The 22857-nt window shown below is 41.1% G+C and overlaps 2 protein-coding genes across 5 annotated transcripts in view; one reads left to right on the forward strand and one right to left on the reverse strand.

Annotated features, from left to right (window-relative positions):
* The window catches only part of PRKDC (protein kinase, DNA-activated, catalytic subunit), a 282120-nt gene extending 279292 nt beyond the window's left edge, over positions 1–2828 (reverse strand). For 2 of the 3 annotated variants that reach the window (XM_077166734.1, XM_077166733.1), the window contains exons 1-3: positions 2351–2827; positions 625–701; positions 434–526 (exon numbers count right to left, since the gene is read on the reverse strand). In XM_077166734.1, coding sequence (XP_077022849.1) covers positions 434–526; positions 625–701; positions 2351–2504 — 324 coding nt within the window. In that variant the 5' untranslated portion in view covers positions 2505–2827. Of the gene's footprint in view, positions 1–433; positions 527–624; positions 702–2350 lie in introns of all 3 variants that reach the window. The other variant, XM_077166735.1, reaches the window with a different exon arrangement.
* MCM4 (minichromosome maintenance complex component 4) lies at positions 2689–22531 on the forward strand. 2 transcript variants are annotated; one of them, XM_077166736.1, is made up of 17 exons: positions 2689–2703; positions 3226–3309; positions 3963–4127; positions 4417–4580; positions 4674–4775; positions 5029–5124; positions 5204–5299; positions 6156–6294; positions 10071–10291; positions 12809–12929; positions 14149–14408; positions 14860–15225; positions 18039–18166; positions 18892–19099; positions 20122–20350; positions 20998–21131; positions 21945–22531. In XM_077166736.1, the coding sequence occupies exons 2-17, from the start codon at positions 3240–3242 to the stop codon at positions 22035–22037; spliced, it is 2592 nt and encodes an 863-aa protein (XP_077022851.1). In that variant the 5' UTR covers positions 2689–2703; positions 3226–3239; the 3' UTR covers positions 22038–22531. The 2 variants fall into 2 exon arrangements, with proteins under 2 accessions (XP_077022851.1, XP_077022853.1); XM_077166738.1 differs by lacking the exons at positions 2689–2703; positions 3226–3309 and adding an exon at positions 3686–3782.
* Positions 22532–22857: the final 326 nt, after the last annotated feature.

The raw sequence follows: 22857 nt of genomic DNA on the forward strand, positions 1-22857 counted from the left end.
TAAATAAATCTGAGTAAAACAAGTTGGTTTTTGAGTACTGGTTCCATAGTAAATTACAAGGAAGCTGGGTTTGTTTGCTGGGGAACGCAGGTGAAGAGCAGGATGGAGAAAACGGGTGGCATGAGCAAGTTCAAGTTTAAGACTGTCATCAAAGAGAACACAGACTATAGGAAACAGGGATCTTTCTCAGCAGGGAGATTCTTTAAAACTGTCATTCCCATGTAAAAAAAGTTATCAAAGTAGTTTATCTAACAAGAGCCTTAGTCAGTTAAATCTTTAAAAAAAAATTTTTTAAATAACCCATTTCATTTCTAATACAAAAAAAGCCGAACCAAGCAAACTTCCCAGAGAAAAGCATAAGTAAAATAAAAATTAAAGTTCCTCACACCACAAGTTAAAATGGATGTTTATATATGTTTTTTTCCCTCCTTACCTTAATTTCAAGGGAATAAGGTGTGATCTTTTGGCCAAGTTTTTCTAAGAAAATACATAAAAATTTTAGGACTTCTTCTCTACAATCACGAAACTACAATGAAAGAAATATACATATTATAGTAAATACAGGTAATGATAAAAGTCACTCTAACATCTACAGGGAAAGCAAAATGTAAAATTTCAACTTACTTCTTCAATGCTAAGTGATTTCCGAACAAATACAAGCAATCCAAAATCTTTGGAAAAAACTAAAGAAGTCTGTAATGCTGGACAAAAAAAAAAAAAACAGATAAGAAGTTATCAGAATGACCAAGAATCATTCCATAAACAATAAACCCACCCTAGAAGGGCTGCATAATTCTCAATTGGGCTTTATGAGTAATAAAACACTAACTTAAGGCTGCTGTATTAAGACAAGGAAAGCAGGAAATTCTAGACAACATTCCGCAGGGATGTGGTAAGCAGAACGGCCGCTCCAAAAATGACCACATCCTAATCCCTGATGTTAGATGCCTGTGTACATATTGATATTACAGAGCAAAAGGGAATTAAGGTGGCTAATCACCTGATCCTAAAGTAGGCAGAGTACCCTGGATTTTGAGGTGGATCCAATGTAATCACATAGACCCTTAAAAGTGCGTGAGGAAGGGAGAAGAGTGGGTCAGTAAGATGCAAAGATAGAAGAATGAGGCCACTATCCAAGGAATGCTGGTGGCCTCTAGACACTAGGAATGCCAGCAAGGAACCTGGGACCTCAGTCTTCCAACCACAGGGAGCTGAATTCTGGTAACAACCTGCATGATCAAGGAAAGAGATTCTTTCCCAGAGATTCCAAAAATGAACGCAGCCTGCCAACACCTGATTTTGGCCTGATGGGACTTATACAGGACACCTGATCTACAGAACTATTAAAATAGCCTGTGTTGTTTCAAACCACTACATTTGTATTACTTTGTTATAGCATCAATAGGAAACTAATATACTCCCTATAATCTGTCAAGTGAAAGGACATTGATGTATACTGAGAATAATCAAGCTTAGAGACAAGCTAATAAAAGAACAAAAAAGAATTCCACCTTAGAAATTCTGAGACTAGAAAGCAATTTATGTTATTAGTTTTTTAATTTGATGCTTCTCATTATAAGCACTGCAGAATATCTTGTTTAGGGTACATAGATTATTTCTCCACCATATTCAACACTGACGTCTTAGAAAGAAAATTTTATCCAGGTCATGGTTAAGAGGACACTGCCAGAGACGAGAAAACGCCTGCCATACTTATGTTTTAAGAAAGGAATATAGGAGAAATTTTAACATAATGATATATCAAAATGAGAAAGTGCTTCAAAGAGGCACTTTCACTAAGAAGGAAAAAAAAACCTCATCCAGGCATTGCTAAAATTTAAAAGAAAAGTGTGACTTTTCAGTCATATTGCCACAATTGTTTTTAAAAAGTAGAAACAGCAATTATAGGGGTTTGGAAAAGGTTTTCGTGTATTTAGGTGAGATTAAGAGGAAACAAAATAGTTTCATTTTGTTCTCTACTCCCTCTGCGGATAGCAGTGATTGTCAAAATAGGGACATTTTCATTAACTTTACTTTCAAAACGACTCTCCTTTAACGCTTATTTTAAGTAGTATGGCAAATCCATTTTTATTCAGAACCACAGAAATTCTCTTGATCCCCTCCCCAAAATTAAACTGATGGACTTCAAAATACTCTTAAATATACCTAGGGCGGAAGAAACGCTCTACTGTAACGTTCCTGCACAAACCAGAAGCCCCTAAACCTGGACCCTCCCTCAGGTGCGGCCTCGGTGCAGGTACTGTCTCCAGACCCTCCCTCAGCAGCCTGGGTGCACCGGGAACCCCGCATTCTACCCCCGGTGCGTGCCGGCCCTGAGAAGGATACCCACCCAGAACAGCGGAGCTGGCGCTCAACACGCACTCCTGGCCCAGCCCGCGGATCAGATGATAGCCGGCCATTGCGGCCCCGCAGCGGTCGGTGGCGGACAAGTACTCCTGCAGCTGCATCAGGGATCCCTGCACATCAAAACCTGCAGGCGCCATGCTGGGACTCCCGGGACCCCAACGCAGAGGCACACCGGTCGGGGACCCGGAAACACTGCCTAGCGCAGAGACAGGCGGGCGGCAGGAGGGGCGGGGCGGAGTCGGGGGCGGGATTCACGCCGGCAGGGGTGGGGCCAGCAGTCACGGGCCCCGCAGAGGATGGTGTTATATTGGACCTGACTAAATACCGGAGGGAGGCGTAAGACCATGTTGGGTCCTGGGTTGAGTTAAAGAAAGGGAAATATAGAAAAGACTCCCAAGTGATGGGAACAATATCCTCCCTAACAAACGGGACACTGAAGGCCAACTCAGCCAGCACCATCTGGGCGGATTCCCCGGTTTCGCGCCAAACAGCGGCTGACTAGAGATCAGACCATCCTAGTGGTGGGAGACAAGTTTCTCCCTCCCATTGGGGGTGCAGTGGTGCCTCCCGGGGGCGGGGCGACTCGAGAATGCCGCGGGGATAGGTGGGCAGCTGGTGGGGAGGAGCCGAGTCTGCCCTCTGCGAAGTCGGCGAGCGAAGATCGGACCATCCGAGTGCGGGAAACGGGGTGGGATCCCCCTGCCGGGGAGCAGTGGTGCCTCCCGAGGGCGGGCCGGCGTGGGCGCGCTGCGGTGATTGGCGGGGGGCTCCGCGCGCGAAGAAGAGCCTGCCGCTCGCGCGTCTGTGAGCTCTGCTCTCAGCTGACTTGAGCCCGCGAATCTGCTCTGCGCCCCGCAGGTGCTCCTGGACCCATGTCTTCCCCGGCTTCGACCCCGAGTCGCCGCGGCAGCCGCCGAGGACGAGCCGGGCCGCCGCAGACGCGTGAGTCCCCGGGCGCCCAGGCCCCAGCCTTCCAGAACTCAGTCCTCCCTCTAACTCCCTAGCTCGGGCAGCCCCCTCCCCTCGCTCCGAACCCCCTCCTCGCGCTCAGTCCCCCTCCCCCTCTTAGTTCCCCTTCCTCACGCTCACCCAGCCCGTGCTCAGCCCCCTTCCTCTCACTAGGTCCCCTCCTTCCCGCGCTCAGTTCCCCCTGCCCATGTTCCGTGTCCCCCCCGCCCCCACTCTCAGTCCAGCCGTCCCGCACCGGGACTTTTCTCCTCGTGCTCAGTTCCTCTCTCTTCTCTCGCTCAGTCCCCGCCTCCGGCGCCCAGACACCAGGGCGCAGCCCTCCCCCCCCCAACACACACACACACACACAAGCACTGCCTTCCTGCGCCACCCACACAGGGCTCCCCACGGCTTCAGGCTTTTCCTCCTACGCTAGCAGAAAGCCCGAGGGGAAAGGACCCAGCAAGGTCAGGTCTAAAGTGTAGCAGATGCGGTACCATGCGTTCACTTTCCCATTTGCTAGAATGTTGGTCATTTCCACGGTCTGTTTGATTTGTGCTTGTTCAGTAATGAGCCCTGGCAGATCATGGGGGGGCCAAATATGAGCGGGAATGGTTATTGCTCTTTTCTGTTTTCCATCATGCAAGCTCGAAGCGAAGATGCCAGGTCGTCCCCCACTCAGCGGCGCAGGGGCGAGGACTCCACGTCCACGGGGGAGCTGCAACCTATGCCCGCCTCGCCCGGTGCAGACCTGCACAGCCCGGCCGCTGCCGATACCTTGTTCTCCAGCCCCCCGCAGCTGCATTCCTCAAGTAGGTTTTTCAGCAGCTTGGGCCTGAGGAGTTTCGGCTTGTCAGAATAGCTGGTTCCTTAACCACGATTGGAGATCAGGTCTGACATCAACTGGGGGCAAACCACAGGGTTTAGTGAGCTGAGAAAGAAGCTTGCAGCTTGTGCTTTCTTTATGAAACATTTAATCACCTCGGAAAATCACCATAAGTTAAGCACAAATGTTCAATTTGCTGTTGAATTCGAGTGACTTAGTCGTTTCTGGTTTGATGTCAGAATTTTATTGTAATCTTTCAACCGTTGCTTGTACAGCTATTCCTCTAGACTTTGACGTTAGTTCCCCACTGACATATGGAACTCCCAGCTCTCGGGTAGAGGGGACTCCACGCAGCGGTGTTAGGGGTACACCTGTAAGGCAGAGGCCTGACCTCGGATCTGCCAGGAAGGGCCTGCAGGTGGATCTGCACACTGATGGGGTGAGTACACAGCACAGCTTTCGGAAAAAAGCATTTTGGGAATGTAAAGTGGACAATTTTGTCAAAACAGTTCTGTTGAATTTTTCTTTATAGCCAGCAGCAGAGGATATAGTGACGAGTGAGCAGTCTCTAGGCCAAAAACTTGTGATTTGGGGAACAGATGTAAATGTGGCAACATGCAAAGAAAATTTCCAGGTGAGCTATAGGTGTTAAGAGTCATTCCTTACAGATCTGAAAATGCTTGGAGAGAGGGTTTACAACCTTTATCTAGGTAGCCATAATGCAGGGCAGATTCAGACATGGCCTAGATTGTTTTCTAATTTTTAAGAAGAAAAAATACTATTTGTGTCTGTTCAATAGTGATATACTTGTAATTGTGTGTATTTTGAATAGTTGCTTATTCCTAAATGCATTAAGCTCTATTTCTTTTCTTCTTTCTATCTTTAAGAGATTTCTTCAACAATTTACTGATCCTCTGGCTACAGAAGAAGAAAATATTTCCATAGACATTAGCAAGCCTCTGTATATGCAACGACTCGCGGAGGTATATGAAATAATCTTACATATGTGTGTTTTAAGCTAAGTGGGTTAGCAAAACATAATTTTTTCTTTTTATCTTATAGATTAATATTATTGGAGAGCCATTTTTAAATGTAAACTGTGAACACATTAAATCATTTGACAAAAATCTTTACAGGCAACTCACGTGCTACCCACAGGTAAGAGTTTGGCTTTGACTTTGATAAATTACTGTAAGCATCTAGAAAGAGTGTGTCTGGATAGCAGAGCATCCTTGGTGATGAGATAGTGTATCTCTAAAGCACCAGAACCTTTAAAGAAAACCATGTCTCATCTATTTTAAGGTGATCCCTTTTCACATTTTAATATATCTGAGATTGGGATGTTACCAATGATGTACCATAGTTTTTAATTGATGGCATTTCATGATGACACTTATATTTGGTACCTTCTTGAGTTTGACAAAGTAAATTATCTTAGATGGAAAAAAATCTTAGAAATGCATTGCATGCTTCTTGCCTTTTTCGGCAGAATGTACTGACTATACTGTATTCTTTTCTTCTTCTACGCTTAGGGCTGGTTTTATTAAAGAAGTTTCAGCTTTATTGCCTTTTGGAGGTAGCGGAATGGCTGGACCTTGACATTGCTGCTTACTAGCTGTGCAGCTTTAGCCAAGCTCTTCAGCCTGTTTCCTCAGCCTTAGAGTGGAGACATAGGTTAAATTTGAATGCAGCAATTACAACATAATTTATTTTGATAATACTTTGATTATGTAGGAAAAGCATGGTAGGAAAGCATGTGTTCGCAATTCTTTTACTAATTAAAAGCCTAAAACAAGCCAGTATGTTGCAAAATCACTTTCTACGTGTTGCCAAATGTGACCATGAATGGCAATGCCCTATCGAGACACTAGGGTTTATACTAGGCCTGCGTGCAGTTTATATAGGATAACGTTTGAGGGTTATTTCATGTTTGTTTGTTTGTTTTATGCTCTGAACATGAAATGCTTTTTTATACTTAACTCTAATTTTGGCATTTTCATATCCATTTTTACAGGAAGTTATCCCAACTTTTGACATGGCTGTCAATGAGATCTTCTTTGATCGTTATCCTGACTCGATATTAGAACATCAGATTCAAGTAAGACCATTCAATGCATTGAAGACTAAGAATATGAGAAACCTAAATCCAGAAGGTAATATTTTTGATAGGAAAATGTTGTATATGAAAATAAACAGGAAACCTTACTTCATTGAAGAACTTTAAAAGACTTGTTGGTGGAAATGATGGTGCTAAATTATAAATTGACAAAATAATAGAAACATTACCCTATACATTTATGAACCCAGTATCTTCTTTTAATTTAAGATGTTAAATATTAAATTAAGATGTTGTTATGGTAGTAACACTTTTCTATCTTAAGGTGAACTTACACAAATGGGATATATCAATAGATATTTTATGTAGCATTTTCTGAGTGACTGTAGAAAATTTTTAGCTTATAAAAGAAATGTAGTTTGGAAAGTAAATAAAAGAATAGGTAGAATAATAGAAGAATAGTGCAGGATATGTCTCAGCCCAAGAGCAAAGCACTGGGCCAGAGTAGAAAATGTTCTCTGTGAAAAAGGTATTTGAATTACAGATTTGAACTCTGAATTAGGATTTGGAAAGAAAATGAAGTTATTCTAGACAATACAGGCAAGAAGGGAGTGGAACGGAGCTGTGTCTGGGTGGATGTAGCAGGGAATGTGGGAGGTAATGCTTAGGGTAGAGCCAGAGAAAACCTTGCTTCTGAAGAGCTTTGAATACCAACTTAAAGAATCTAGGTTTTTATTCCATAACCAATAGGGAGCCATCACCTATTTTTGAGGAGAAAGGTTTTGCCATTAAGTGCTCTTTTTGAGAGCTCAAATGGTTCAGTGTGCAAGATATATTCAAGTTCAATCAGTAGCTCAGCTCTGTGGCCTCAGTGTCCTAACCAGAATATGGCCGTAGGAATGAAAATAAAGGACATACATGGTGCTTGCCATGTATGAAGACTAAAGTACAAAAGCTGTTAAAAATTGATAAATATTTCCGTGGGTAAACATACTACAAACCCTAAATTTTTCAATAAAAGAAAACAAGACGTACTATGAACAGGAGAAAATGCTTGACTTCGCTATTTACTAAATAAATATAATTTTTTTTCTCATGAAATTGGCTCTTCAGAAAAATGACCTATATTAAGGCTGGAGAAGAACATGGATTTTCTGAGATATTCCTTTTGGGGGAGTAAATTGACGCAGTCTTTATGGTGTGCTCTTTGCAGTTTGTTTATAGGCATGCACATGCATTCTTCAATCCAGAAATGAAAATGGAATTTACCTTTGCACATTAGGATATGTACAAAACGTTGGTTTTTGTGCTGTTCATTTTGTCCTCTTTTAACATATAAGATGGACATGTTTAAATGGACAAATTGAAATTAGGTGAATGATTGTTAGATCCACAGAACAGAGTAATATTTGGCTGTTATATTGGTATTGTATTTGTTTGTTTTTTTTGCTATTTTTATTGAGATATCTTCACACAACATATAGTGCATCCAAAGTGTGCAATCAGTGGCTTACAATATCATCACACAGTTGTGTATTCATCATCATCATCATTTTTAGAATGTTTGTATCACTCTAGAGAAAGAAATAAAAAGAAGAAAAACCCATACATTCCAAACCCCTTACCGTCCCCCATTAACCACTGGTATTGTAATCTACCCAATTTTTTTTAACCCCTTATCCACTCCCCCCCATTATTTATTTATTTATTTGTCCTTATTTTTTTACTCATCTGTCCATACCCTGGATAAAGGGAGCATCAACACAAGGTTTTTGCAATCACACGGACACTCTATAAAAGCTATATGGTTATACAGTCTTCAAGAATCAAGGCTACTGAAAAACAGTTCTACAGTTTCGGGTGCCTCCTTGTAGCCACTTTAGTACACCATAAACTCAAGGGATATCAGTATAACACATAGGAATAACCTCCAAGATAACCTCTCAACTCTTGTTACAATAGTATCATAAATGAAATTCTAGGCCAAGAAGATAGTCACCATGTAAAACTGAATAAAAGCAAGTTAAAAAAATGATACCTAATGTATGACCTCATTTTGAGGTGGGTGAAGGTCAGGACAGATGCTACTTACAGGAAAATTTAAAGTGAGTAAAGCCTACATGGAGAAGGTACAGACAGGAGGCAGAGTCTGGTAAGTTACATTTCCGATGATCCCATGGTACAGGTGATGAGAACAGACAGAGCTGTGGCTGTATAACTATTCTGATATGTTGTTTCAGTGCCACAGGATATCCAGGTGAAAATCTTCCAGCTCATAGTAATTGTGTTATTGAAAGTTGAGAAGTCTTGGCTAGAGACTCAAATTTGGGACTTTTCTGGGCAGCTGAAATATTTAATACTATGTAAGGAAGAAAGCATGGAGAAAAACTCAACAAAGAGCCAAAGACTTCTACAAACACTGATGGGGAGAGAGCAGTCAGGAGAAGGGTTAAGGGCGGGCAAAAAATCATGTTGTTAGTCCGCAGCTCTGGAAATAGTTAAGAGAATATGAACTTCTAAAGAGTGGTTTCAATACAGACAAATAACAAGGGAATAAGCATGAATGTCTATAAGGAGTTTTGCTGGAATAGAAAAGAGTTTGAAGTGACAGTGGAGGTTAGTGTAGGGAAGACGAAAGGAAGAGGTGATGGGATCCAGGGTATGAGCAGAGTGGGTTACCTAAAGACAGAGACAGGGATCTTTATGAGGAACGAAAAAATAGGAAACAAGGAGATATTCCTGATGGCTTTGATCCTTAGGAGAGGAGGAGACAAGGAAGGAGATGAGAAATGAGGCAGGGGGGTTTTAAAAAGGTAGATGGAAGAAGGATGTTCAATCCTAAGATTAAAAAAAGCAAGCTGAGCCCAACTTAAGAGTGAATGTAGTCATTCACCACTTTCTGCCAGTACTAAGTTAACTTCCTGATTTCTTGAGGCATTTTTAAAGATTTTCCCCACAATTCTTAAAATACTTCAGACAAAAGATATGATGTGTATATAGAAAGATTTGGATTTTGATGATTGTGATGTTGTCTTGTCTTCAGGGCAGGTATAGGGGTTGGGGAACAGAGCCTGAAGGCAGGTGCTGGTGTGACAGAACTGGAGTGTGGTAGGACCCAGGGTATTTAGCGTGGAATTCTCGAGTTGGTGGATCGTGGCATATAAGACATTAAGGCAAAGAGACGACTGGACATTGGTCATGTGGATCAGGGCTAGTGATAGGACGTTCCAGTGGGGACACTGGAGAAGGTGAAGCAGCAGTTAGGGTGAGAGGGACACTTTTAAAAGTTAAGGAAGTAGTAGGTACCCAACTGGTTTAGAAAGTCATCAAATTACAGTTTAAAGTAAAATAATAATGGTAGTTGGGGATCGCAGGAAGCAAGGAAGATTTGTTAACAGTTGGAAGATAGAATCAAATTTTAAAGCTATCCTGAATTAACAGTAAGTCCTAGAAGGATGGGACAAGTCAACAAGGCCAACAGTGGTTCACTCCACACCATATTTGGTTGACTACAAACAATGAGAAATGTAGTGTGGAGCCAGCTGTGGAAAATTCATTGGGAGATAGTCAGACCTTCAAAGAATAAAGGGGAAAGTTGTCTGGGATGGTCTAAGTTGTAAAGGAAACATAAACTAGAGAAAAGTGAGAAAAGCCTGCCTGGCTGCTCCCCACAGGAGTGCAAGTAGGTGAGCATCTCCTGTGACCAGCGCCATCTCTGCACCCTCAGGGCAAGGCTCCGGTAGCACGCCAGGGAGACACAAGGAGAGCTGGCTTCAGCTCTGGGAGCCACCAGGCCTGGAAGGAGAAACCCCGTGATCCGCACTGTCCAAAATGGACTTGCCTGAAAGCCACCCCACCCTTTTCCCTTCACAGACATTGACCAGCTCATTGCCATCAGCGGCATGGTCATCCGAACGTCCCAGTTGATTCCAGAGATGCAGGAGGCCTTCTTCCAGTGCCAGGTCTGCGCCCATACAGCCCGCGTGGAGATCGACCGTGGCCGCATCGCTGAGCCCTGCGTGTGCGAGCACTGCCACACCACCCACAGCATGGCACTGGTGCACAACCGCTCCACCTTCTCCGACAAGCAGATGGTATGGTGGGGTGTCTCTAAGTCAGATTGACCGCTCTTATACCTCATTCATTAAATCAAATTTAACATGAGGTGCTCTGGTGGGAAATATTTAAGGTTGTATGTGTTTCAAGTAGGTCAGGTAGGAGTATACAGGACATTTGAGATCAGTAAGTTGATTGAATTTTGTCTTACTGCTACTATTCTAGAAGTAATGGATTGAGAAATTTTTCTGAAGCTATTCTCACAAATGTTATTGTTCAGCAAGTTTGACCCTTTAACTTTTTTGATCATGACATTTTTTAAGGCTATTAAAATGTCACTTAGAAATAAGTGGGGGAAAGGCAGGAAGATCGTCTACTATGGATATAACAGTATAAAAGTATATACACAAGAAATTAGAAATGTTTATTTTGTAATAATGTTGAAAGAATTTAATGTTGAATAGAGAGCATGTGTCAAAAATACTACAAAAGATAATTTCCCTTATTAGGACTCAAAAAATCTGTAAGAAAAAATATCATGTGGCAAAGTGTTCAACTTTATTACTAACCAAGAATTGAAAGTTTAAAATATAAATTTTTGTCTGATAGTGGCAAAATTTATTGGAACCTCTGCCTCTGCTAAGAGCAGGATATATAAAGGCACAATTCAGAATCCTCTCAGGATTCCCAGGCCAACTTAGAATAAAACCTGAAGTCCTAGGGTAGCTTCCAAGGCCTGCACAACCTGACATCACCCCTCCACCTACACTTGTGCCCACAAACCTCTGCTGTTATCCTGACCATTTCCATCTGTTGTGCTTGTCGTCCTCGGGTCTGTTGCATGCTCTCTTTTCTGTCTGTTGTCTCTCCTCTTCCTCTCCATGAGGGCAGGAATTTAACTGCAGAGTCCTGACATGGGTATGATGTGTACTCAGCAAATACCTGTTAGATGAAGACATAGACTTAGGCACAGAGATACTCATTACACCCATTACAGTGGTTTAAAAAATGAGGGTAGGGGACTACCTAAATCCCACTACCCCAAATAGGGGAATATCTAAATAGACTACATCCTTAAACAAACATTTCCTGTATCACATTAGCAAGTAGATTTTTTTAACTCTTTTGTTGTGTAGTATAACATACATACAAATCAAAAAAAGAAAAAAGCAGTAGTCTTCAAAGCACTCTTCAACAAGTTACAGCACAGATCCCAGAGTTTGTCATAGGCTACCATGTGATCCTCTCAGTTATATTTTTTACTTCTACCTGCTCTAAGATACCAGAGACTAAAAGAGTTATCAATTTAATGATTCAGCAGTCATATTTATTTGTTAAATCCTATCATTGTATAATTCCACCATTACCTTTGATCTTTCTATCCCTCTCTTTAGGGGTGTTTGAGCTATGGCCATTCTAATTTTTCGTGTTGGAAGGGTCTGTCAGTAATATGGGGTAGGGCGATGGAACTATCTGATGTTCTGGAGAGGCTGGACCCTCTAGGTTTCAGAACTTACCTGGTCCAGGAACCCATCTGGAGGTTTAGGTTTCTGGAAAGTCGCTCTAATGCATGAAACCCTTGTGGAATCATATATATTGCCTTAAGTGTTCTTTAGGACTGGCTGGAATGATCCTGGTGGGGGTTGGCAGGTTATGATAGGTAGCAAAATCTAACTGAAGCTTGTGTGAGAGCAACTTCCAGAGTAGCTTCTCGGCTCTATTTGAACTCTCTCTGCCTCTGATACTTTATTAGTTACGCTTCTTTTCCCCCTTTTTGGAGTTGTTGATCCTATGGTACCAGGGCCAGATTCATCCTTAGGAGTCATCTTCCATGCCGCCAGGGAGACTTTTACCCCTGGATGTCATGTCCCATGTAGTGGGAAGGGCAGTGATTTCACTTGCAGAGTTGGGCTTAGAGTGGAGCCACCTTTGAGTAACAAAAGAGGTCCTCCAGAAGTGATTCTTAGGCATACTTATAGGTAAGCTAAGTTTCTCTGCTACCTACATAAGCTTCACAAGAGTAAGCCTCAAGAGCAAGGGCTTGACCTATTGATTTGGGTGTCCCTAAAGTTTGACACAGCCTGATCATAAAGTTTAATAGTTCCATATTTTTTCTCCCATCCCTCAAGGGATTTTCCCAATACGTTTTGATTCACTGCTTAATATACTCTAGGATGTATCCAGGCATTACATTAAAGCTATACAGGATTAAAAGACTGCTTTCTTATTCTGTGCTCCCTGTGTTTCAGTTGTTCAAATGAGCTGTACAGATAGATTGAATTAGATTGTGTGCTATAGAAAATTTAGGTTCCAGACCAAATAAACCTTTTTTCCTTTGCTCTCAAAGAGTATGTGTGGTTCTAAAATATGGACAATGTCTTTGTTACCCTAACAGGCAGATTTTAAAAGAAACAAAAACCTTTCAACTATCTAGAAATTAGAAGCAAAAAAAGAAGTAAAGATACTCGGTATTAAAATTTTTAGTCTTCGAGTTGTATAACTACCAGCAGCTCCTGTGTCCGTCACACTTTCTCACGTGTTCTTTGTCCCCTCAGATCAAGCTCCAGGAGTCTCCCGAGGACATGCCGGCAGGACAGACACCTCACACCGTCATACTGTTTGCTCACAATGACCTTGTTGACAAAGTTCAGCCTGGTGACAGAGTGAACGTTACAGGTAAGAAACAGGGCTCTGCTCCCTCAGGAAGGTATTTGTCTTATTTTAATTACACTTTTAGTAGTTCCTTTGACTCGGTCACAGATTCATTGGAGAGTCTTGCTCTGCCTTCTGCTGTCATCAAAGGTCATTGAGAATATGTGGGGTGTGGGTCTGCTTTGCCCACCTTCTTTCCAACTTGGTACCCTGGATGGGTGAAGTCTTTAAGTTCTTCCCAAGCCTGAGTTGTGGAACTGATGGTTCTCCCGGTCACTGCAGCATCCCAGAACTATGTGGTGTTGATGTTGTCAGTGAACAGATTCAGTGAGGCTGGTAATAGGATTTGAGCTATGTCAGCAACTCAGGAAGAGCTGCTCACCCACTCATTTCCCAAAAGCACAGCTAAGGAGGGTTAAAATGTATCCATTACAGAAAAAAATGGGACAGAGCACCTTGTTTTCATATTGGCGTTTAATTTTGGTATTTAAATATCAGAAAGCTAAGTTTCAGAGAAGTATAGATAACTTAAGGCCCTTTGGTAAATTTTATGGAACCAGGATTTAGATCTTCTCTTCATGCCAAGATGATACTCTTTTATTGCATTGTATTAATACATAAAGTCTTTCTTTGGATGCTTTAAAAGAGCATGGCTAAAGTGTTGATCATCTCTATTTTTTAATGTACTTGTAGTTTTTTTAAATTCTTTTTATACAGGGAAGGGATGCTTCACCCAAAAATGCTTCCTATTCTTTTCCTTCATTCTGTCTTTACCTTTCACTCAGTAGATTATTTTACTTTCTGTGAAGTAATTTGAGTGATTTTTTAAAAATGAGTTTTTAAATTTCCTCTCTTTCCAAGGTTTTGGCATGTGATTTTAGTGTTTTGTTCCAAGCGAACACTAAACAGAGTCTGGACGTTCAGCGTAGGAAAATGAAGTAGTATTTATTGAACATAGACCATGTGCCATTAGCCCTCAGAACCATTATGTGCAGTGTGGTTATATTCGCTGAGGTGTTCAAGGTTGCAGCAGAAAACATTTTTAGGTCTGTCTTTTTCAGAACCTGCCTTGCCCCCTCTTGCTTTGTGGAGCGGGCCTTAGTCCTCAGCTCAGAGAGCACTCCTGAGGACAGCTGACCAGGAAATTGAACAAGTGTGCTTGTGACCCTCGCTGCGGTCCTGCACCGGTGGGGGGTAAACAGTAGCACAGCTTCAGGGGGTATTTCCCGGTTGCTGCCCTCAGGTATTTACAGAGCAGTGCCCATTCGCATCAATCCCAGAGTGAGCAACGTGAAGTCTGTCTACAAAACCCATATTGACGTCATTCACTTTCGGAAGACGGATGCAAAACGTCTGCATGGCCTGGATGAAGAAGCAGAACAGAAACTTTTCTCAGAGAAACGTGTGGAATTGCTTAAGGAACTTTCCAGGAAACCAGACATTTATGAGAGACTTGCTTCAGCCTTGGCTCCGAGCATTTATGAACATGAAGATATAAAGAAGGTAATGATGGTCTTTTAAGTAGTGGTTTGAATTTACAGTTCTTTGGGATTATCATAGGCGTACATTCCCCACTCCCACCCACCCCCAGATAAGGAATCAGAGTCTTTACATAATAAGGCACTCACAACCTGACGTCCTCGTTGGTTGAGAAGAATAACCGTGTTATTGTCTATCTCTTGATCTCTGTATTTTCTGTGTTACATAAAAAAAAGGCCACACAGGTTCAGAATAGGAATTTCTGTGGCCCAGCATTCTGTCATAGTGATGGCTCTTTATAGATAGATGGGTAAGTGATAACCTAGAGTCATCAAAGTACTAACACATAGATTTTCCTGTACCTTTCTTTAATTTCTGAATTGTAGTTCTTTTTGTATACAGTAAGAAAGTACTTCCATAACATTTATGGACTAAATCTCAGTTACTCTGCAGTAGGTGTGTGTTTTCTTTTCAGGGAATTTTACTTCAGCTCTTTGGAGGAACAAGAAAGGATTTTAGTCACACAGGAAGGGGCAAATTTCGTGCTGAAATCAATATCCTCCTTTGTGGTGATCCTGGCACCAGTAAGTCCCAGTTGCTGCAGTACGTCTATAACCTGGTTCCCAGAGGCCAGTACACGTCCGGGAAGGGCTCCAGTGCTGTTGGCCTCACTGCCTATGTCATGAAAGACCCCGAGACCAGGCAGCTGGTTCTGCAGACAGGAGCCCTGGTCCTGAGTGACAATGGCATTTGTTGCATCGATGAGTTTGACAAGATGAACGAGAGCACAAGGTCCGTGCTGCACGAAGTGATGGAACAACAGACCCTCTCAATTGCCAAGGTGGGTGCAGCCTTCACGGCACAGACAAGGCCACCTCTAAGCTGGATGGATCCCTGAAGAAGAATGTCGTGATAATCGAGCATTTTCTAGGTTCTAACTTTGTCTTTTTTTAAGACATTTCAAAGTTTAGTGTTTGAGTACTTTTTATACTTGATTTTAGCTAGATCTCTTGAATACTTTCGTTAGGATCGTATTTCATGTTTTCTGCTGTACTAACCTATTTGGTTGTTACTTAGTTTTCCAGAACTACTATAACAAATACCAGACTGATTGACTTAAACAACAGGAATTTATTGTCTCACAGTTTTGGAGTCTAGAAGTCCAAAATCAGCATGCCAGCAGGATCATGCTTTCTCTGAAGTCCATAGCATCCTGGTGGTGGCTCAGTTTCTCCCTCAGCCACAATGCCATCTGTGTCCTTCACTCTCCTTCCTGTGTCCACATTTCCTCTCCTTGTAAGGACTCCACTCATAGTGGATTAAGGTCCCACCCTGAATTCATTTGGCCTCACTTACTAACATCATCAGCTATCCTATTTCTGAATAGGTCCACATCCACAGAATTTGAACACGTCTTTGTAAGGGATGTGACAATCTATAACAGAGTGGTATTTGTCCGAATTGAGTTTGTCTTCAGACTCCTGCACTGTAAAATTGAAGTATTTATGTGATACCTGAGAATCAGAGTTAGAGCTTTGAAGCTGTTGAAGTCAGCAGTACCAGGCAATAACTGTTTAAAAAGTTGAAAAAGTGATCAGACTTCAATTAGAGATATGAATGAAGCTGATCTGGATAGGACTAAGGTAAATCAAAATATTGGGTAAAGGACAATATCATCCATATTTTAAAACTTCAACTTCTGTATGAGACCAAAAGGAGAGATATTTATTTGGCACAAAATTTAAATTTTGGGTAGCACGTTACCTAATTTAACGTGTATGGTTAGTTTAGTTGAGCACCATTAAGTACATGGAATCTTGAATAGGGCATGAGATCTTGTTGGTTTGTACAGATTAGTGTGATGACCTGAAATATCCCAAAGTAATTTGGACAGTGAAAAAAAAACTATTTGTAAATTCCCCATGGGGGACTGTGGAGAAAGGAGGAAATACTCAGCTTCCCTAGTTGGGGAATTCTTGATAGTCTCACAAGCGGTGGGGACGAGCAATTCAATAGGCTGAGCTCTTGATCTTGGCATTCACCCCTATAAAACTTATTCCTGCAAAGGACAAGCTAAGCCTGCTTATAATTATGCCTAAGAGTCACTCCCAGAGAACCTCTTATGTTGCTCAGATGTGGTCTAAGCCAAGTTGGCAAGTGAATTCACTGCCCTCTCACAGGTGTAAATCTCCCTAGCCACATAAGATAGAACTCCCAGAATGAGGCGGAACCCAGCATCATGGGATTGAGAAAGCCTTCTTGACCAAAAAGGGGAAGAGAAATGAGACATAGTTTCAGTGGCTGAGAGATTTCAGAGTTGAGAGGTTTTCCTGAAGGTTGTTCTTATAGACACCCCTTTTCAGATTATGGTGTTTTAGAGTGGCTGGAGGGAAGTACCTGAAATTATTGAGCTGTGTTCCAATAGCCGATCCTTGAAGATGATTGTATAACAATATAGTTTTCACAGTGTGGCTAGGTGATTGTGAAAATCTTGTGTCTGATGCTCCTTTTATCTAGGGTATGGACAGATGAGTAAAAAATAATGATATAAATTAATATAGGGGGGATAAAGGTTAAAAAATTGGGTAGATTGAAATACTGGTGGCCAATGAGAGGGGAGGAGTAAGGGGTATGGAATGCATGAGTTTTTCTTTTTCTTTATTTCTTTTTCTGGAGCAATGCAAATGTTCTAAAAATGATCATGGTGACGAATACACAACTATGTGATGATATTGTATGCCATGTATGGACTGTGTGTGTGTGTGAAGATTTCTTACTAAAAATATATTTTTTTAAATTCTTGCAAGGGGTTTCTGAGAAAGATGTGGTCATCACCATCCATCTAAAACTCAGTCTGACATGAATCCAATGGAAAGGCTTTTTGTTTGTAAATCTCCATCATTTATTTTTTTTTCTCAGTTCAAACATGAATGTCATCTTCATGTTTTTAGTCTCAGTCTTCTCCTTTCTTACTGTAAGAGATGGGTATTTAGTAGCATCTTGGTTTGTGTTGGTTAATTTTGAGTATAGAAGAAGCTTACTGTATTAGGTTGGGCAGCAAAAATAAATGGATGCTCTGTTGCTTTCCTTTGCATGGAGTCTGAAAAGGTGTGTTTGTCAAATTTCAGTTAAAGATTCAAAAATTAAGTCACAGGATAAAAAAGTGGGTCAAAATCATCAGATGAAATTTCACAGGGAGAGGCCTTAAGATTCAGCTGCCCGTGCGCCACCATTAGGTTTGTCAACATTGTGAATGAAAAGAGCATTGAGTTCAGATGACCAGTGATTGATCTCAAAGTGAATGTGAGCCATCCACAATAGTTTTTTGTATAGCCTCCACATTAAAGGAGACAGTGTTGGTGTCTCCTGTGCTGGTGAAACCACGACTCAATGCTTAGTTCTTCGCTTCAAAAGGGATGAGGAGACAGAAACTTTCTTGGGAGAGGCAATTGTGGCAATGTAGTGCTAATTTGAAAGAACTGTCCCAAGTGGGACTGTTGGAGCATATCATGGAGACATGGTTCATGGTGCCCAGAGTCACCCAAACTCAGCTGTGAAGACAGTGGAGTTTACAGAGGGTGTGTGGGGGCATAGGTGGTTGGACTAAGACAGTTCACCCACCCAGACTTCTGACTGCACTGTCCTCCTTGACAGGCTGGGATTATTTGTCAGCTCAATGCACGTACTTCCATCTTGGCAGCAGCAAACCCTATCGAGTCTCAGTGGAACCCAAAGAAGACCACCATTGAAAATATCCAGCTGCCTCACACATTGTTATCAAGGTATGAAAACATCTTTGCATGGTAGTTTTATTTTTCTCATTCATAGAATTTTCAGGGTGATTAAGAGAAAGTTATACTACTTAAATTCAGCAACTGCTGTTACCATCATAAAATCTTGACTAATGCAAAATTTTTCAAATTTGGTTGGTCAAGGGTTTTCATGGCAAGGATTAAATATGTTGTCCTGCTCAACAATGGATAGTTTTAACCATTCATTTGTATTTTTAAATCTTTTTCAGATAGCGCTCCCTACTCATTTCAGTTTTAAGATCACCATTTAGAGGCAAAATAGGGCAGATAATTTCACACAATAGATAAGTTTCTGAAAAATCATTGTCGAGTTTTTTCTCTTCCTGCTACAAATGTAGATATATCAGAAATGGGTTTTACATTTAAATTACTTTCTTTAAATCAAATAGCTTTGGGTTTTTCCCCAGAACCATTGAATATATCATTTAGATCTTCCAGTGTTCTTTCAGGCAGGTCTTACTTCCTTGATCCAGCTGCTTGATGAAGGCCATGTCCTGGTGATAACTAAGGTCCAGGAGAAGTGGGACCTGCTCCAGACCGAGCAGGGTGAACTGGGTTTGCTGGTAGATTCTTTTGCCCACATGGACAGAGGACACTTCTCCCTCATCACGGTCTGCGGTGGCTTGGAGCTACTTTAAAATCATATTTGTGGGTATGTTGATGGGCCAACTGTGTTTCCTTTGCACCCTTCTCAGGTTTGACCTGATCTTCCTCATGCTGGACCCCCAGGATGAGGCCTACGATCGGCGCCTTGCACACCACCTCGTGGCCTTGTACTACCAGAGTGAGGAGCAGCTGGAGGAGGCGGTCCTGGACATGGCCGTGCTGAAGGACTACGTTGCTTATGCCCACAGCTCCGTCATGCCGCGCCTGAGCGAGGAGGCCAGCCAGGCCCTTATCGAGGTGCTGAAGTCTGGAAGCATATGAGGCCTTAGCCAGACGTGTTCACATCACTCGTCAGTGATCACACCTTCCCCTTCAAACGTGAACTCTCTCATTGAGAGTAAATACTTCTTCCTATAAGCACTTACTTTATCTGTTTTACCTGCTGAATTGCAAAATACTTTCCCTAACATAAAACAGGGAAAATAGTTCGTTTGTGTAGGTTGTACCAGCGCTTTTTATATTTAAATAATTGTAAGCACAATGAATTTAAGATCAGACGACCTGCAGGCTGGAATCTTCTCCCAGGCAATGATCCTTAGTAACTATAACTATGGGCACATCTGATTTTTCCCAACTTTCATTTGCTGATATCTGAAAGAAGGAAAATGAGTGAATTTAAGTATTTTATATTCATTTTTCAATATCCTTCTCTTCCTTGGGCAGCAGTACTTGATGGCACTTTTAGATTATCAGAGTATCATGATGTGGAAATTTTTTGTGTTTTGTGGGCTTTGCATTCTAACCGAATTTCCCAAAGTGCTCAAGTGAAAGTTTCATTTTTAGATTCTTTTAAATTTTATGCCACACTGTCATTGAGGGTTGGTCTATGTAAAAGCTTGGTACACCTATGTTTGTAAGATCCTTTGTTTGCCTAGTTGAAGGGATCCTTAGCCAGGGTATACATTGGAGTTTGTGCTTAAACAGCTTTCTTCAGCACCACCCAGTTAAATCCCTGCTCTAAGCCCAGCAGACTCCTTGTGCCCAAGGTTGCCACCCCTCCCTCCCTCACATCTTTCTCACACACCTTCCCCCTTCTCCAGAGAGAGCTACATTGTCAGAGATCACCTTCCCCAAGAAGTTATTTCCCAATAAGATCTTAGAATCCATCCCAGGGTTACCATGATCTGCCACAATGTGTCAAGTCCTAGATTCAAGGGCCAGGCCTGATGGTAACTCCCCTCAGTGGCAGGTAGGCAGTAGTTCTGTAACCAAGGTTACTGTTTTCAAGGGGTTTTGATTTTGTTTCCTTTCTAAACTAGGCTTATGTAGACATGAGGAAGATTGGTAGTAGCCGAGGAATGGTTTCTGCATACCCTCGACAGCTGGAATCATTGATTCGCTTAGCAGAAGCCCATGCCAAAGTGCGGTTTTCAAACAAAGTTGAAGCAATTGATGTCGAAGAGGCAAAACGCCTTCACCGAGAGGCTCTGAAGCAGTCAGCAACTGATCCCCGGACTGGCATTGTGGACATATCTATCCTCACCACAGGTGTGTTGTTTGCATAGAGCAAAAAAGCATTTGAAGGTTGTTTAAATAAGTAATTGATTGCTCTCCCAGATTAAAACTGAAGGCTCACTGTTGTGAAACAGAGGCTCTTAGCCTTTTCAGGCCAAGAGAATCTGATAAAGTTTCCCTGATCTTGGGGGAAAAACATAACACACAGTATTTTTATATGATTTTAAAGGTGTTCTGTCTCCTCTGCTTTTTAGGGGTGTTAATCCATTTTAAAGAAAGAAACAAGTCATTTGTTCATAACCAAAGACTAGGCTTGCTGTACAGATTATAGGCAGTATATTTCAGGGGAAAGAAGCAACTACTAGAATATAGAAAATTTAAAAGAGCAGAGAATTCAAACTCATGCTTTTGGATATGTTTTGGCATCAGCCACTTACCTTTCTTGGCTTGAGGTTTCCTCTGTTAGCCTGAGACCCAGTTGCAATAGAGAAAAGATGTCACAAGTAGCCCACTCAAAATATATATGAAATAATTTTTGAAATCAGTATAAAGCAAATGGTAGAACCAGTTTTTAAGGCACATATCAAAGACAATTATCTAGACGCTAATAAAGGAGTATTTGTGGAGATTTCAAAGATTTCACTTACAATGATTCATTAATTTTTTCTGTCTGTAATCAGGAATGAGTGCTACCTCTCGTAAACGGAAAGAAGAATTAGCTGAAGCTTTGAAAAAACTTATTTTATCTAAGGGCAAAACACCAGCTCTAAAATACCAGCAACTTTTTGAAGATATTCGGGGGCAGTCTGACATAGTAAGTGTTCAATTGTGTATTTGTGTTGAATCGAGTTTTTCTCTTTTTTCCTTAAAACTGCTTTTGGGCTTTATTTTTTCTTTCTTTGTGTATTTTTTAAGTACTAATAAGAATAAAGAAAAGGAAAATCACTCAGAAATCCATGATCAGGAAATGATCAAATTAGGTTTTGTTATAACACTCAGAATTTTTCTATGCGTATATGTATACAGGTGATCTTTTCAAAAACCGACATAGATATAGGTACAGTGTTTTATAATTTGCTTTTTCTTTCTTTTTTTGTAAATTAACATATTTAAGTCTTCGTGTTTTGATAAATACACTTTAGAGTGTCATTCATAACGGTTGAGTAGCACTCTTATCAAATACTTAATCTACATGGTGAAAGGGCATAGTTCTAATATCAATATTTGACATTTAATAAATAATATATGTATTATATAGATTGTTTGGGGAATGTGGTACTTAGGTGTATTTTTGTGAATAAAGTTGAGTTGTCCTGGGAAAAGAGCCTCGTAAACCAAATCCAGCCCTTTGCTTTTGTAATGCCCATCATTTATATATTGTCTGTGATGGCTTCAGCATTACAAGGGCAGACTTGAATAGTAGTAGCAGAGACCCCATGGGCTGGAAAGCCTACAGTATTTGCCATTTTGCCCTTTATAGAAAGAGTTTGCCAGCCCCTGATTTAAATAATAATAAGTGTATGCAGCTACAAAGAAGAAGAGACTCTAGATGGTACTTTAGCATTATTTTATCTTTAACAGTGGATAACTTGATTTATATAATACTTACTTTCCTCCTTCCCCAAAGGCAATTACCAAAGATATGTTTGAAGAAGCACTGCGTGCCTTGGCTGATGATGACTTCTTGACAGTGACTGGAAAAACTGTTCGCTTGCTCTAAAGATGCTGTGAATTGAGCTGTGTGTTCTCTCTTCTGCATTGGGAAACTTCACTTGTTTGCACTTCTTTGCAGCATAGAGGCTAATTAGCTTAGTCTGCTGCCATCAGTGGGGATAAATTCTTAAGTCTTTTTTTAACTACATAGAAATTTTTCTATCCAGGGTGTCTGTTCTCCTAGTGAAGTATTTTCATATTTTAACATTTTAAGTAAAAATATTATGCCAATTTACAAAAAGACAAACAATAGAGACTGTTTTCTTGAAGAGCAGATTTTTAGTACCAGGGCTTTAAATCTGTATACTAACTAGTTCATATACTCAAATAAATCACTGGTGTTTTTTTGAAGAGGACAGTTTGAGGTCATGATTTTTTGTGCTAGACTTTCTAATAGCGGTCATCCACATGCTTGGGGTTTTTGTAATTTGAGATAGTAGATTCAACCAGAGTATACAATTCAGTGAGTTCATTGAAAAACTGGAGCCATGGTCCCTTTCAGCACTCAAGTGTAATTCTTTCAGAGCCCATTGTGCATTGTTCCCATGGATACCGTAAGATCCAAAAGTAAACTGTAAAGAGGGTGATTGGAAATGTTTAGATGCTGGACTTATTCCTACCACACTTCATTGTATCATGTAAAAATTTTCTTAAATAAATGATTCAGAATAAGTGATGCTTGTTGTATTAGGATTCTGTAGGAAAACAGAACTGATAAGATATATAGATATGTACATAAACAAATATCAAGAGGCTTATTATAATAATTGGCTCATGTAATTCCTTAGGGCAGTCTACAAATTGGGAACAGAGTAATGGTGAATTTC

The sequence above is a fragment of the Tamandua tetradactyla genome, chromosome 6 (genome assembly GCF_023851605.1).
Source record: "Tamandua tetradactyla isolate mTamTet1 chromosome 6, mTamTet1.pri, whole genome shotgun sequence".
NCBI lineage: Eukaryota > Metazoa > Chordata > Mammalia > Pilosa > Myrmecophagidae > Tamandua > Tamandua tetradactyla.

What these genes read in the sequence shown, in the direction of transcription:
- MCM4 (XM_077166736.1), top strand. Translation starts at nt 3,240, where the DNA reads ATGTCTTCCCCGGCTTCGACCCCGAGTCGCCGCGGCAGCCGCCGAGGA. An exon ending in ATATGCAACGACTCGCGGAG is followed by an intron (nt 5,125 to 5,203) that starts GTATATGAAATA and finishes TTTATCTTATAG; the next exon opens with ATTAATATTATTGGAGAGCC. An exon ending in CATATCTATCCTCACCACAG is followed by an intron (nt 20,351 to 20,997) that starts GTGTGTTGTTTG and finishes GTCTGTAATCAG; the next exon opens with GAATGAGTGCTACCTCTCGT.